We start from the raw sequence: 16468 nt of genomic DNA, 5'->3' as shown, positions 1-16468 counted from the left end.
TTTCACCCTGAAAGGGTTAAAATTGGGCCAGCTGCTCCCAACCTGTAGATAAGGTTAGAGGAAACACAGTCCAGGCCCCGGGCCCCTTCCCTGGCGAATTTATGAGGTGCTGGTCACTTTGAGGCTTAGGAGAAAAGAAGAAAAAGAAAATCGGAGGCAGAGAGTGGGGTGGAGGGAGAGGCTGAGAGCAGGACAGGGTCACCTGGCGTCTGAGCGTCTGTACCTGTGTGTGTGGCGTGGGGGACCATACCTGTGTCCGCCACGGGGCAGCGCAGGAACGACGCCAGAGCGCTCACAGCCCGACAGACCGACCTCTCGGCCCCTGGCCTGGCGACCCCCTCCGCCCCCACCGCGCGCCCGCCCCTAGCGGGTTAACGCGCCGCCCCCGAAGCGCCAGCTCCTCCCAGCCCGCCGCGTCTGGGCTCTGCCGACGCCCTCACTCGACCTGGAGGCCGGGCCCTGGGCGGACGGCGGGTCCCTGGCGGCGGGACTGACCCCGCGCCCGCGGATGCGCCGGAATCAGCCCCCGCGCCCCGCCGCACCGCCGCCGCAGGGTAGCCACTGGGTCGTCGGTTCTCCCAGGGCGCCCGCACGCCCGCCTGGACCAGGCTGCCCAAATGCGGGCGCCACTCTGCCTCTTGCTGCTTGTCGCCCACGCCGTGGACATGCTCCCCCTGAACCGAAGGAAGAAGCAAGGTATGAGGGGCAGCCGGCAGGATGGCCGGGCAGTGCAGCAGGATAGTCGAGGGGTGGCCCTGGGGGCATCTGCCTGGTGCCCGGCTCCCCAAACTGTTAGCTCTTCCAGACTGCTGTCAACCCCACTCTACAGATGGGGAGACTGAGGCCCCAGGATACTGTGGGGCAAGCTGGACCAAGAAGGGTCTCTAGGGAGGGAAAGAGCTGGCAGGGCTGACTCCTTATGCCCACTCCCTGTAATAATAGTATTGCTGGGAGGAAGGAAAGTGACTTTTGCAGAGACAAGAAGCCTCAGGTGACACAGGCTAGGGGTGGAAGGGACTAGGGGACAGAGTTAGTGGCTCAGAAATCATCCCAAGCATCAGTATTGAGCCAGGAGGTGAGGTAAAGAGCCCTGAGCTGGGAGTCCCAATGCCCCGGTTTCAGTATAGACCCTGAATCTCTGCATGACTTTTCAGAAGGCAGTAGTTTTTGGTAGGTTCTCCCTGGGTGAGGGCCTGAGCTGCGTGAGCTCAGGGAGACTGGAGTTTGACAACATTTATTCTGGGATGACCTGGAAGACATCTACACCCTCCAAGAGCCTCAGTTTTTCTGTCTTGACCTAGGGCCACTAAGAGGATGAACCAAGGTTCAGATTATAAATGTACCAGGGGCACAAAGTCGGGGGCCCCTTGCACTCTCACCTTGGGACTCTATGCCATGTTCCCTCTCTGCGGGAGTCAGAATGTCCCAGGAGGTAAGTTTGAGGTTGTCCCTGCAGACCGAGGAGGGTAAGCGAGTCCCACACCTGAGCCGGCAGCCCTTTGACCTCCGTCCAGTTGGCAGTCTGAGAGTTGACGGCCAAATGCCAGCCTCTGTGCCCAGGGTTTTCCACGCACGGAGGGAGTCCCCACCGCATCCTCATGACATAGGGATCATCCTATTCATAGAGCCAGGTGCCAAGGCTCAGACAGGCTGAGTAACTTTGCCAAGTTGACCAGCAGGTGAGTAAGACCCTGTGTCTTCTTTCTTTCCAGTTCTGGTGTTAGGTTTGAGCAAGGCTGCATGGGAAAGAGAACAAGACTGTTCTCTGGGGGCTTCTAGCCCCTTTTAGTATAAAGCCCTGAATAGACAAAATCACTCCTGGAGTGAAACAGGGGGCTGAGAGTGGTTGTTGGAGAATGGAGGCGTGGGTTTGGGTGGGAGAGAGAGACTGAGGCCTGAAGGACTCCAGGTCCAGGCGTGACTAGACAGAGGGGTCCAGGGAAGGGAGAGGTGGGTGGGCTTCAGGTGAGCTGCGGGGAGTCTGCGACCTCATGGGGACACTGGTCTGTGAACGGCCCTTTTATGGTAAAGCTCATAGGCTCTGGAGTCAGCCTGCCTTCCTCAGTTACCAGCTGAGTGACCTTGGGGATGTCACTTTGCCTCTTTGAACCTCAGTTTACCCATCTGAGGGTCTATTAGAAGCTCTCTAAGATTTTCTTAGTTCTCAGAAAGACCAAAAAAAAAAATTAAAAGTGTAAAACACCTCTCTCCTCAGTAACTCCTCTTTAAAATAGGAATAATGATCTTCATATCCAACTCACAGGGCAGATGTGGGTAAGACTCAGTGAGTTAGCGTATCTGTTAAGTGAGTAGCCAAATGCAGTAGTCATTCTCCTTTCCTGCCCATCATGTCTTTGGTCACTCACAACAGCCCAGAGAGGGTGGGGGGATGCTTATTTTCTGCATGAGGAAACTGAGATTCAGAGAGAAAAACTGATTGTCCAAGGTGGCCCAGCAGGTTAGTAGCAAAGCAGGCTTGAATCCCAGCTGGTCTGACATGATGCTGAGAAGATGTCTCCTGAGCTCTGTTGGTCTTCCCTTCTCAGAGCCTCAATTTCCCCATCTGAAGAGGAGCTGGTTTAGAAGAGCTTTAAGCTGCTTCTAAGTTCTCAAACACATGCCACACAGAATCAAGAAGAAGAAAACGTCTGGTCCCTCTTCCATCCCCAGTTGCTCAGTGAGGAGGTCGGGCACGGCTGCACCTTACACGGCCACCGTTTGGTGAGGGGGCTACTGGTGCCCCTCCCCATGGTTGTTGATCTGTTGCATCTGGAACACATGCGTGTCCGGGGCAGCATCTTCTGCGAGAGGCTTTGTGACTCTGTTTACCTGTCAGGTGCAATGGAGATAGCCTTGGATCTTAGTCCCACCCCACCCCCCACTCCTTTTGGGAGAGTGGATTCCCCCAACCTACCTCCTACCCACAGCCTTGGTTTCGCCATTGGCACTAAGGTGGAGGTAGGAGGTAGCAGAAAGCTTCCTGTAACCTATTCTGCAAGGTGGTCATAGGAGTCTTGGCCAAACAGCTTTGAGCATTGCTGGCTTCAGCAGATTTCTTGATGGCGGGACTTATCAGAGCATTCGTGGTGAAGAGGCAGAGGACAGAGAATAGGACCTTTCCCAAACCAGTTACAGATTAGCGACCATTTTTCATAAGACAACTGCTTGGAAACTTCCACACAAGATCCCCGAGGGTCTTCCCAGCTTTGACATTCTGGTCTAACTTTGGCAAGAGAATGTGTCCTGAAGGCACGTAGATATTAGCAATGCCTCTTTTCTCCTTTCCTCTCCCCTCCTTCCCAGCCCCGCTTCCTTCTTTAATTCCTTCCTTTCTTCTTTCCTTCCTCTCTCTCTTTCCCTTGCTCATTCAATAAGCATTACAGGGCAGACCCTGCGCCAGACTCTGTGTTGGGAAGTCTGGGAGTGTCAAGGTAAATGGACCTGGGGCCCTTGAGGAGTAGCTAGTGTGGAGGGATGCCCTTCCCTGGTCCTCTCCCACCTCCCTTCCAGCGTTTGACCTGCTCTGCAAGGTCAAGAGGAACGTTCTCTGGGCCCAGCAGCCGCCGAGGCTGAGCTGTCACCCTCAGGGCCTGGCTCCCACAGACCCGTGCTTCGTCAAGCTCCAACATCACTTTTTTTTGATGAAACCTAATTTTTCTGTTTCCAAGACAAGAAAGACGAAAAGAAAAGGCTTGAGAATGGTTCTCAGAGCTCAAGTGACTCTTACAAAACAACATGTTGATTAATTAAGTATAAACGAATCAGAACCAGATGGGGACGTTTCTCTTGAACATGCTGGGGTGTCCCGGCAATAGGAGAGTCAGGCAGGGTGAGGGGTCCTGGTCTGTAACCCTGCCTTGATATGGAGCTTCATTTAGGCAATGAGGAGAAGACAGGCTATCCCCGACTCTCCTCAGTGTCTATGGCCTGCCAGGGAGGGGCCTTGTGGATGCAGTTGTCCCCCACATTCACATGGTGCCTTTAGATCCTTCTGGACCTGGGGCAGCAAAGGGCAGAGGGAGGAGCTCTGGAATTCAGGGCCCTCTCTTGCCCTGCATGTGTGATTTGGGGCAGGCCACATACCTTCTCCAATTCACAGTTCCACATCTGTGAAATGGGAATGGTTGTGCGTACCTCTTTGGCGTTTGGGCCAATTCACCACAGTCACAGGGAAAGGGGTCTGAAGACATACAGTGGGTGCTTCATAAGGACTCAACCACTTCCCCCTCCATTTTACAGCAGAGCGGATGCTCCCTGGGCTGGGGGGAGGGAGTCTCATGTGGGTTGAATCTCACCTCTGCCCTTCTCCCCTCTCTGAGCCTCTAGAAATAGAGATTTCTTTACAAATAAAGAAAATTATCTGTACAGTGACTATGGCAGTGCCCACTCCAGAGGCCTGTTAGGTGGACTGAATATAATAATTCTCCAAACTGAGAACCCCTGTGTTTATGTCCAGACAGGCAGCACTGTCCCCTGCCCAAAGACAGAGAAACTGAGACCCGGAAGGCAGGTGCCCAGGGCATTGGCCGTGATAGAGGAGGACCTGGGTTTCTAGTCTCCAGGTCAGGGCCATGGCTGGGCACAGAGCAAAGTATATCTCACCTCCCTCTCCCCTGGGTGGAGATAAGCCTACCCCTGCCCAGCCACCAAAGGAGACCCTTAGGGCGAGCGCGTGCCAGGAACTCTGCGTGTGGGTTGTGAAGTCTGACTGTGGTGCTGCCTGCATTACTCCTATTTCCTAGACAAGAGGTCCGAGGCTCCGAAAGAGACAGAGACCTGCCCAGGAACTCCCAACAGCTGAGTTGGAAGGTGGACCCAGAGTTTTGGAGGCTCCGAAGTCTGTGCATAGAAAAGGAAGTGAATCCCATCAGAAACTTGCCAAGGGCTACAAGGAGGAGTTCAGTTCAGTCGCTCAGTCATGTCCGACTCTTTGCCACCCCATGGACTGCAGCACGCCAGGCTTCCCTGTCCATTACCAACTCCTAGAGTTTACTCAAACTCATGTCCATTGAGTCGGTGATGCCATCCAAGCATCTCATCCCCTTTTCCTCCCGCCTTCAATCTTTCCCAGCATCAGGGTCTTTTCAAATGAGTCAGTTCTTCGTATCAGGCGGCCAAAGTATTGGAGTTTGGCATCTGAGGCCCTCCATGAATGGACGCTGGCCCTGTCTGCAGTCGGACCTCCACCCTCAATACAAGGAGGAGGGTTGGTAGTAAAACAGGCTCAAATCAGTCTGACATGATTCTGAGAAGATGTCTCCTGAGCTCTGTTGGTCTTCCCTTCTCAGAGCCTCACTTTCCACATCTGAAGAGGAGCTGGTTTAGGAGATCCTTAAGATGTTTCTCCGGAGAAGGCAGTGGCACCCCACTCCAGTACTCTTGCCTGGAAAATCCCACGGGCAGAGGAGCCTGGTGGGCTGCCATCTATGGGGTCGCATAGAGTCAGACACGACTGAGCGACTTCACTTTCACTTTTCACTTTCATGCATTGGAGGAGGAAATGGCAACCCACTCCAGTGTTCTTGCCTGGAGAATCCCAGGGACGGGGGAGCCTGGTGGGCTGCCATCTATGGGGTCGCAGAGAGTCAGACACGACTGAAGCAACTTAGCAGCAGCAGCAGCAGCAGCAGCAAGATGTTTCTCAGTTCTAAAAGACACACGCACACAGAGAAAATAAAGAAAATGAAGACTTCCAATCCCTCCCCCATCCCCAGTTGCTCAGTGCGGAGGTCGAGCATGGCTGCACCTACCATGCCCACTGTTTGGTGAGGGGGCTACTGGCGTCCCTTCCCACAGTAGTTGATCTGTTGCATCTGGAACACGTGCATGTCCAGGGCAGTATCTTCAGAGAGAGACTTGTGGCAAGGAGGAGGCATCTGAGAGGAGCCCCATCAGAGGGCTAGGTCTTGGGAATTTGTCAGCCGGAAGCAGCAGTAGCATAGGAGCTGGGGACTCTCGCAGGCGGAGCGGAGGGTCTGGCCGGTGGGAACGGCCAAAGGGGCTGTGTGGCAGAGCGGGTGGAGGTCTGACTGCAGACAGTTCCAGCATCCTGTCATGGAGGGCCTCGGATGCCATTTGCCTGTCACCATCGTCACAAAGAAATGTTTACTGAGCCCCTCCTGGCGATCAGGCCCTAAATTAGGTGTTGGCGAGGACAGCAGAGTTGTGCTCCATTGTCCCTGCTCAGTCGCTCAGTCCAGTGCTCAGTCGCTCAGTCGTGTCTGGCTCTTTGCGACTCCATGGACTGTAGCCAGCCAGGCTCCTCTGTCCATGGGATTTTCCAGTCAAGAATACTCCAAAAGTCTACAAGCAATAAATGCTGGAGAGGATGTGGAGAAAAGGGAACCCTCTTACACTGTTGGTGGGAATGCAAACTAGTACAGCCATTATGGAGAACAGTGTGGAGATTCCTTAAAAAACCGCAAATAGAACTGCCTTATGACCCAGTAATCCCACTGCTGGGCATACACACCGAGGAGACCAGAATTGAAAGAGACACGTGTACCCCAATGTTCATCACAGCAGTGTTTATAATAGCCAGGACATGGAAGCAACCTAGATGTCCATCAGCAGATGAATGGATAAGAAACCTGTGGTACGTATACACAATGGAGTATTACACAGCCATTAAAAAGAATACGTTTGAATCAGTTCTAATGAGGTGGATGAAACTGGAACCTATTATACAGAGTGAAGTAAGCCAGAAAGAAAAACACCAATACAGTATACTAACACATATATATGGAATTTAGAAAGATGGTAACGAATACCCTGTTCGCGAGACAGCAAAAGAGACACAGATGTATAGAACAGCCTTTTGGACTCTGTGGGAGAGGGCGAGGGTGGGATGGTTTGGGAGAATGGCATTGAAACATGTATAATATCATATAAGAAATGAATCGCCAGTCCAGGTTTGATGCAGGATACAGGATGCTTGGGGCTGGAGCACAGGGATGACCCAGAGGGATGGTACAGGGAGGGAGGTGGGAGAGGGGTTCAGGATGGGGAACACATGTACAGCCGTGGTGGATTCATGTTGATGTATGGCAAAACCAGTACAATATTGTAATTAGCCTCAAATTAAAACAAATAAATTTAAATTAAAAAAAAAAAAAAGAATACTCCAGTAGTCAAGAACTACTGGAGCAGTTTCCTATTCCAGTCCCTGCTGTCAGAGAGCTCAGCATCTCCTAGAGGTGTCAGAAATGAATCCATCATGAAAAAAAATGGCACAGACAGGATCCTGCTGCTTCTCAGTATAGCTCAGAGAGGCTGGTCGTTGGTGGTCCTCATCTCAGCTGAGGAATCTGAGACTCAGAGGTGGGACATTGCTCAGCCGAGGTGTCAAAGGATAAGGGGATCCTCTTCAGTTTGTTCGCCTGCCTCCTCTCATCCATCTATTAGTCCGCTGTCTCTTCATCCATCTTTCCATCCTTCCATTTAGTGAAAAAAACTGAAGCTTACGCTGATTCAGAGCTTTTCAAACTGAGGTTTGGAATCATTCAGCAGATCTGGGAAATAAATTTAGTAAATGCAACTACAATTTAGAATGCTGAAATGGAGTAGAATAGAATAAAACAGAGCAGTATAGAGTAGAATGAAATAGGGTGAAGTCAGCAAACTTTTTTGCAAAGGACCAGATAGGTAATATTTTAGGCTTTGTAGGACATACTCTTCCTGTTGTTGTTGTTTTTTTTTAAACAAACCTTTAAAAATATTAAACCATTCTTAGCTCACAGCCATACGTAAAGAAGCCATTCAGTTCAGTTCAGTTCAGTCGCTCAGTCGTGTCCGACTCTTTACAACCCCATGAATCGCAGCACGCCAGGCCTCCCTGTCCATCACCAACCCCCGGACTTCACCCAAACTCATGCCCATCGAGTCGGTAATGCCATCCAGCCATCTCACCCTCTGTCGTCCCCTTCTCCTCCTGCCCCCAATCCCTCCCAGCATCAGAGTCTTTTCCAATGAGTCAACTCTTCACATGAGGTGGCCAAAGTACTGGAGTTTCAGCTTCAGCATTAGTCCTTCCAAACAATGCCCAGGACTAATCTCCTTTAGAATGGACTGGTTGGATCTCCTTGCAGTCCAAGGGACTCTCAAGAGTCTTCTCCAACACCACAGTTCAAAAGCATCAATTCTTTGGCACTCAGCTTTCTTCGAAATCCAACTTTCACATCAATACGTGACCACTGGAAAAACCATAGCGTTGACTAGACGGATCTTTGTTGGCAAAGTAATGTCTCTGCTTTTGAATATGCTATCTAGGTTGGTCATAACTTTCCTTCCAGGGAGTAAGCGTCTTTTAATTTCATGGCTGCAATCACCATCTGCAGTGATTTTGGAGCCCCAAAAAATGAAGTCTGACACTGTTTCCACTAAGTTAGCCCATGGGCCATAGTTTGCCAACCCCCTTCATGGAAAATACCAGAATGCGTTGCAGATGTTAAGATGAGTTATCACTTTGAGAAGTGGGTTTTGCTCACATACATATGTGAGTGTGTGGGTGCATGTGTGTACCCGTATGTAGATGTGTGCACATTGATGTGGGTGTGTGTGAGTGTGGATGAGGGGTGTGTGTACTCTGTGTACTGTGTGTGTACTGACATAAAAATGTAATTTTTACTATTGTCCAAAAAGTGTGGAGGCCACTGTATCAGCTGGCCCAGTACAGTCCTCCCGACAGTTCTGAGAGGAGGGTTCCAGGGGATCCTGGGATTGCAGATGGGGAGTTGAAGGCCCCGTGGGTCACACAACCATAGGCATGTGAACCCCAAAAGTCTGGCTCTGGAGCTCCAAACAGGAGGCTAAATTGCCTTTAAAGTAGCAATTGCCCTCGACATATTTGTCCTTACGCTTGTTTCTAACGGCCCTGAATCTGATGGTCATGTCCTTCCCAAGATGTTTTCTTTTCTCAAGGTGGACTTTAGCCCCAGGAAATGGAATGATCCATCAGGGTCTAAATGTCCTCCTGCATCAGACATCCCCAAGGAGCTGCTGAGTGCTGGACACTGTATGTTCCTTTCACATCGACCCTCCCCCAGCCCTGCCGGGTGGATATGGTTACCCTTCTTCCTTTACAGAAGAAGCAGGCTGTCTCAGAGAGGGAAACCGACTTATCCAAAGTCACATAGCCAATGTTCCTGATTCCAGAACCATGGGAGCAGGTCCCGCCTACTAAAGAGTGCTCCAGAAGGTCCATCTAATGCTGCCAGTACCCACCCGCTCATTCATATAGGCCTTCACAGTTTGCAAAACAGTTCAACTTCCATTTTCTCTCTGGAGTTCTGGAGACAGGTTATCGAATGATGGAATGCTAGGGCTGAAAAGTTGAGGCCTTGGAGACCCATGTTTGTGTTAAAAAAAAAAAAAAAGGAGCTCCAGGCGAGGAAGTGCCTCAGCCAAGATCACCCAGCCGGGGTGGAGGTGAGGATGCAGGACAGGGGGCAGGGCCGCGAGGGTGGCCTTGGATAGGCAGAAGAAGGCAGCTTGCTCCAGAGCCTGCAGTCTGGTTTAGAGCTTCTCAGAGCCTCAGTTGCTCGTGTCACTTGGGAATGCTCCGTCTGCTTTGTCTTTCTCCCAGGCCCAGAAGAAATGTTAGATGAGAGGGTGCAACAGAGAGGGCTTGCACAGCTCTGCAGAGGTTTCTTAGTAACCAGAGGCCAGCCCAGGTCCAGGAGCTTGTAAGGGCCTCCAGGGTTACCTGAGTGCCACACGGGGTCTGTGGCCTGGGTGTGTGGTTCCATGAGAGGCACCTGGCGGAGGCCCGGGACCCACACAGAACAGCCATGCCCTTGAAGCAAGTCCTTCTGTCAGAGCCCAGACTGTGGACACTGTTAGGACGTAGAAAAGCCCCAGGTTCTGTGGATACCCAGGGACACACACGTCGTTTATGTGTCAAAGGGGTTCTCATGGGGACACACACCTCAATTACCCAGAAGGAACAGGTTAAGTGTGCTTACTCAGTCGCTTCAATCATGTCTGACTCTTTGCAATCCCATGGACTGTAGCCCACCAGGCTCCTCTGTCCGTGGGATTCTCCAGGCAAGAATACTGAAGTGGGTTGCCATGCCCTCCTCCAGGGGATCTTCCTAACCCAGGGATGGAACCCATGTCTCTTATGTCTCCTGTATTATAGGTGGATTCTTTACCGCTGCCCCTCATGTATATATCCACACACATATATGTTCCTAAAAACATGTATTTGTTTCTTTAAAGGTACTTAATTTTCACTGCAACAAAGGTTTAGAAAGTCTCTTTTTGATTTTGTTTTATGGTTATTTCCTCTATGCCAACTGTTACCTGTTTTATTTACCAATGTCAGGCACTGTGCATATAAACTGACTAAATTCTCCTAAGAAACCTGTGATGTGGGTACTATTATCGTCCCCATTTTACATATGAGAAAACTGAGGCACAGAGGGGTTGAGTGACTTTCCCTAGGTCACACAGCCAAATTCAAATCCTTCCTAGTCCCAGAGCCCAGACTCCAATTACCAAGCTCAGTTGCCTCCCAGCCTTATTTAGTCCTTGCAGCAACCTGGAAAAGGATGTTATTATCCACATTTCACAGACGAGGAGACTGAATTAAGAGAGAAAGGAGCATGAGTTAAAGAATGTGAAACTGCCATTTTTATAGGCTGAAAAAAGCCAAATATTAGTGATTTCATATGTTCCAGTCTACTAACTTGGCAAGTAAGTTTGGCAAAGCCAGGATTTAAACCCAGATGATTGATTCCAAAGGTTGGGTCCATAGCCACCCTTCCTGGCCTTCTCCCAGTACATCCAGATAATAGCCCACGAGGTAGTTGGATCCTGTAGTTCTACAGAGGCCTTCCAAGCATAGAGAGGGCTATCAACTTGCCAGGGTCACACAGCCAGGATGGGGAGAGGTTGGAATGTGCCCCCCACCCCAGGTCTCCCTGGCCAGAGCCTCCTTGTCTCAGCTCTGTGCAGCCATCAGCACCACCCAGGACACACACACACCCTCGGCGCCCCCCGGGGATTCCTCCAGGGTCCCACAGTGCATGGTCTGGTTCCCGCTGCAAGGGGGAAGCTCCCTCATCTTGGGCACTGCTGCCTCAGGCCAGGCCGCCTCCGCCCGCCCTGGGATGATTTCTTATAATGTCACGTGATTCACAGGGTCCCTGATCTGTGGCCCTTGATGGGGGCCTCTCTGGGTTTGTGTGGGTGGGGGGGTTCTGTTTCACTAGCTCAGAAGAAAGGCATGCACAAGCCTGGGGGACACAGACCACGTAGGGAAACCACTCCCTTTCGCCAGAAGCCTCCACTTTCCCTGCAGACTGACTGCAGTGCCCACATCCGCAGGGTGGGGACACCCAGAAAGGAATGTCACAACTGCTCTTCTGCAGCCTGCTCTGCTGTTGGCAGGCAGGCACGGCTGTCTCCAGCATGTCCCAGATGAGCGGTGGGAGGTCGACTGACTGGCACGAAGGCCACGGGCTCTGCTGCTCACCAGCTGAGTGATGTTGGGCAGGTCACCTCTGGTGGCTAATTTGCAAGATGGGGCACAAAAGGCACCCACGGCACATGGTGAGTGCTCAGTTGGTGAGAAGAGTGTCTAGTGCCGGGCAGGGAGTGCGGGATTTGGGCTCAGACAGGCCTGGGCTCAGCTCCCAGCTCTGCTACTGCCATGTTCGTGTGAAGATATTTCATTACTGAATCTCAGTGTTGTCTGTCAGTACCATGGTGACAATAGTAGCAGCTACATCATAGGATTGTCTTGAAGATCAAAATTGTGCATGTAACCCACCTGGGAGACAGTAGGTGCTAATAAATGGTGACGCCAGTCATGCGTCATAGGAAAGCTTGCTCTACTGTCCAGGACGTTCCAGCCTAACGTCAGACAAGCCCCTGCCTGGGCTTGAAAGTCCTTGGCAGACCTAACTCTTCAAAAGAAAGTTATTTGGGGAAGCCCAGATTCAGAGGCTAGGGAGGCCCTAAGTGCTATGTGTCTACAGCACAGTGACTCACCCTCTCTGAGCCTCTGTTCACTCCTCTATGAAGGGGGACCTCAGAGAACAGCAGTGAAGATAGAAGTGTGTGTGTGTGTTGCTCGCACATTATAAACATATAAATGATGTGATGAGGCCTGACATCCTGCCCTCTGCCCACAGCAGCTGGAAAAACGCAGTCAGATGCTGCCTTTCAGACATACTTTTCCTTCCTCCTCCCCTCTTGCCTGCTTCTGGCAGACATGTGAGCCCAAGAGACTTAATTCATAGCATATTATCAGCTTCAGTCGAGCTGATAATGCTTATTTTGTATTATCGTATTTTTTCCTTATTTTTTAAATGATTGCGCTTCGTCACTCAAGTTGTGTCCAACTCTTTGTGCCTCCATGAACATTAGCCCACCAGGCTCCTCTGTCCATGGGATTCTCCAGGCAAGAATACTGGAGTGGGTTGCCATTTCCTTCTCCATTTTAAATGGTTACAAACTGTCAATGTTTAATTTAACTCTTAACATTTACTTCACTTATTTTAAAATTTTCATTTTACTTAAACATCTTATTTTTATTAATTTTAATGTATTTAGTTTATTGAAGTATAGTTGATTTACAATGTGGTGTTAGTTTCGGGTATACAGCAAAGTGATTCGGCTATATATATATATGTATTTTTTTTTTTTTTCAGATTCTTTTCCCTTATAGGCCGTTACAAAGTACTAAGTATAGGTCCCTGTGCTATCCACTAGATCTTTGTTGGTTGTCTGTTTTATATATAGTGCCTTAGCACTTTATAATTTACTGTCTTTGTTCTGGCCATGATCTTGTGGGTAAAAAGCTAATAAACTGTGTTATTTGCATGATATCTAATTTGCTTATCATATCTCCTTAGATTAGTGAATTTAGGCATTTATAAATAAATACTTTATATGAACTCCTTTTAAGTGTCTTTTGTGGATTTGTTCAGCTTGTCTAAAAATGATTTTATTAGGGTTGTATCAAATGTTAATCTTTTTCCCAAGAAATGTCAAACTCAGATGAACAAACATGATAAGAATTTCATATGGTGAACATGTTTGCAGAATCTGATGCATTCTAAATGGTTGTTACTATCAAATGAAATTGCCCTCAAATTTTCTTGCAAGGGGTTAATGCAATTTATTTAAATTTACAAATTTATTTTTATTTTATTCTTACATTTTATTTGTCTAAGCATTTTGTTTTTCTCTTATATTTTAAAATGCCCTTTTAGTTTAAATTTTTATTAGTTTAAATTATGTTTTATTTTAAATCTTTTAATTTTACTTTTTGGGTTGTTAATTTCTTTTAAGATAATGTTATTGTGTTTTTATTTGCCCACTTTTTTATTGGGTTTCCTGAATTTTCTTCATCAGTTTATAGGTATGTGTGTGCTCAGTTGGTCAGTCGTGTCTGACTCTGTGACCCCATGGACTGTACTCCACCAGGCTCATCTGTCCATGGAATTTTCCAGGCAAGAATACTGGAGTGAGTTGCCATTTCTTACTCCAGGGAATCTGCCTGACCTAGGGATCGAACCCATGTCTTCTGCATCTCCTGCATGGGCAAAACAAATTCTTTACCAGTGCGCCATCTGGGAAGCCATCAGTTTATAAGACTTCCTTGTATTACCTACATATTAATCTCCTGTTGGTTTTCACATGGAAGATATCTTTCTATAATCTGTTATCCCAACTGCTAACTTTGTATATACTTTGGAGAGTAGACATTGTTACTTATAATACTGTTCAAGAAAAGGTTTGAAGGTTTTTTTGGTAGGAGTGGAGTTTTTCTATCTTATGGTCTGGGCTGTTTGATCTTACAAAATTTCCTTGTAAAAAGGTCTCATGAGAAGGATGTGAGTTCCCAATTCTCTGTCTTTTGAGCAGATCACCCTTCCTGTGAGCGATTCTTCCTTGACAAGTGTTTTCAGTCCTGATGCAGCGGCCCTAGGGCCTTCCCTGAGGATACTCCTGGAACTCTCAAATGCAGGTGACTCTTCTCTGTCCACCTTCATTCCTGGTTGTTCCTGGGTCACTGCATTTCAGCCGCACACGTCTATTAAACCCTTGCTGTCAGCCAGACTCTGTCCTTGAGGGCCCCAGACTGATGAAGGTGGCAGGCCCAACAGAGTGAATAGGAGAAGTATCAGCTGGATACACCAGTCCCGGGTCAGGGGGAATTGGCTGGATATTTTCCCCACGAGTGGAGCGTTCCACCAATGGCTGACATTCTGCCAGGGCTGCTTTCTCTGAATGGTTTCAATTCTTGGACCATCTTATTCTCTTGCATCAGTAATCCTCCCTCCAGCCCCCTCCCTGTTAAAGGAAAAAGAAAGAAATTGGCACTCAGGACATTTGTGAGTAATGCAGACTTGAAGATTGACGGTCTGGGGATGCTGCTAAGGGCTCCATCTGCAGTGCAGGTGGTTTCAGGCGTAAGACCACTGAGTCATTCCTGCGACCTCCTCTCTGCTTCTCCCGTCTGACCCCGCACCACACAGCTCTGGGCCCCTCCCTGTGGGCCTTGGGCTCTGGGACGTGTGACTTTCAGGGGCACTTTTCTACCTTTGGAGAGCCACCAGGCGTGAGGCAGCAGGAAGGGGCCGACAGGCCATCAGGGAGGTACAGCTCCCAGCAGTTAGGAGCTAGGGCTCTGGTTTGCATCCCACTTGACTCTTTGCTGTGAGTACTTGGGTCAACTGCTTTACCTTTCTAAGCCTCAGTTTTCAGTCCGTGAAAGTGGGTAAATATAGCCCAGCTTTGCAAGGCTGTGATGGGTTTGCAGTGATTTAACAGAAGGACCTGATGGCACAGGGTCCTGCATGCTGTAGATATTCAGCAGGCATGGGCCTGGCTCTGCCCCTCTGCAGACCTGGTCCTTCAGAGGGTCTATAGGAGCTCATAGAGATCGGCATCGCTGCCTGTGGCTGTTTGTCTTGGTTCTAGCTGTTAATCCTGCCTTTAAATGGATAAGAAGGATTACAATCCCCATTTTGCAGATGAGAAAACTGAGACCGGCTAACAGTGGGTGTGGAATTTCCCAGCCCTGCAAGCCTAGGTCCCTCCAACTGACTGGGTTTTGGTGTGGTGGAGACAGTACCCCAGGACCATGAGAGGTTTCCTAGGCAAAGCCTCTGTCACCTTCTTCCATTCAGCTCCTCTCTGCTGGCATCATACCAGTTTTGAGCACCTACTATGTGCCAGGTGATTTGTGTGCATTAATTACCCATAACCTCAGGAGATAGGACCCGTTTTACAGAAGAGGAAAGTAGGATCCAGATAGGCGAGGCCACGTGCCCAGGTTTCCACAGCCCCCATCCATCTGGGTTGGAAGCCGAGCTGGGGCTCTGAAGCCAGAGCTCTTATTCACCGTGCCAGGAACTGCTGAGCTGAACCCAGGGCAGCAACAAGGATAAAGCTGACTCCCATTTGGTGAGTCCTTGGCATATGAACCGGGCGTGCTGCTAGGTGCTCTGTAGGTTATTACTGCCCTTCATCCTCCAGACAACCCTTTGATAGCATCATTTTCATTTTGCAGCTGAGATGTGAGGCTCAGAGAAGTGAGAGGGACCCCCCAGGGTCAAGGTTGCAGAGCTGGGATTCAAACTCAGATGTATATGACCTGGACTCCTGCCTGCCCCACGCTGCCTCCCCTCATCTCCTACTTCCTGAGCTGGGCAGTTGGTCTGGGGGCCAGGGCAGGCAGATGCCTGTTCTGTTTTTCTCACCTTCGAGAATGACCCAGGGAGCCATCCAGATGGGGCCTCAGGTTTCAGCCCAGCTTGGAGGTGGCAGGTATGCAGCAGGTGTAGGGAGCAACTGAACAGCAAGATGTGAGTGAGGCTTTGTCCCAGTGGCCTGTGAACATCAAGAGGCCACCACAGGTCATGGAAGCACGACCAGAGCCAATGATGTGAAGGAGCAGAAGGGATTCAGGCACCTCTGGAGGAGGCTGCAGACTAGATACCATCATGGGATTCTCAGATCAGGTCTCTTTAGAGCTGAGAATGGGGAGCTGACAGCAGCTCACACCAGCTACCTGCTGCACCATGAACTAGACTGCTTACCTTTTAATTCTCATAATTACCGTTGAGCAAGACTTGTCCATCTGCTGCTCACAGCCAATAGCCTGGTCCAGAGCCCTCCAGATGACCACAGGCCTCCAACTTGGGCTTCCAGCTCCCACTGCTACCCCTTCCCATCCATTCTGCCCAGCCCCAAAGGGACCTCTTGAGATGCAGACTCTTGTTGGCCTGCACCCTGCAGGGTCTTCCCGTCTTGCTTCCAGGAAAACCCAGAACTAGCCTTTTCTGAGCCCAGCACCTCGCTCTGGGCTGACCTGCCTTTTTGACCAGTCTCTGTGTTCTGGCCTCACTGCCCTCTTCCATGCTGAGCCCCTGGACCTTTGTACCTGCTGGTTCCTCTGCCAGGAATACATTCCTTGTATGTCTCAGGGAGTCCTGTCTTGTGGCCGGACCCT

General features: G+C 49.9%; 1 protein-coding gene across 1 annotated transcript in view; it reads left to right on the top strand.

The window, feature by feature from the left end:
* The first annotated feature begins 475 nt into the window (after positions 1-475).
* Positions 476-16468, top strand: part of RSPO4 (R-spondin 4) — a 36398-nt gene continuing 20405 nt past the window's right edge. The window contains exon 1 of the mRNA XM_027558929.1: positions 476-696. Coding sequence (XP_027414730.1) covers positions 618-696 — 79 coding nt within the window. The 5' untranslated portion in view covers positions 476-617. The remainder of the gene's footprint in view (positions 697-16468) is intronic.

The sequence above is a fragment of the Bos indicus x Bos taurus genome, chromosome 13 (assembly GCF_003369695.1).
Source record: "Bos indicus x Bos taurus breed Angus x Brahman F1 hybrid chromosome 13, Bos_hybrid_MaternalHap_v2.0, whole genome shotgun sequence".
Taxonomy (NCBI): Eukaryota; Metazoa; Chordata; class Mammalia; order Artiodactyla; family Bovidae; genus Bos; species Bos indicus x Bos taurus.
Note: the sequence above shows the minus strand (reverse complement) of the source record. Positions and strands in the feature narration are given on the sequence as shown.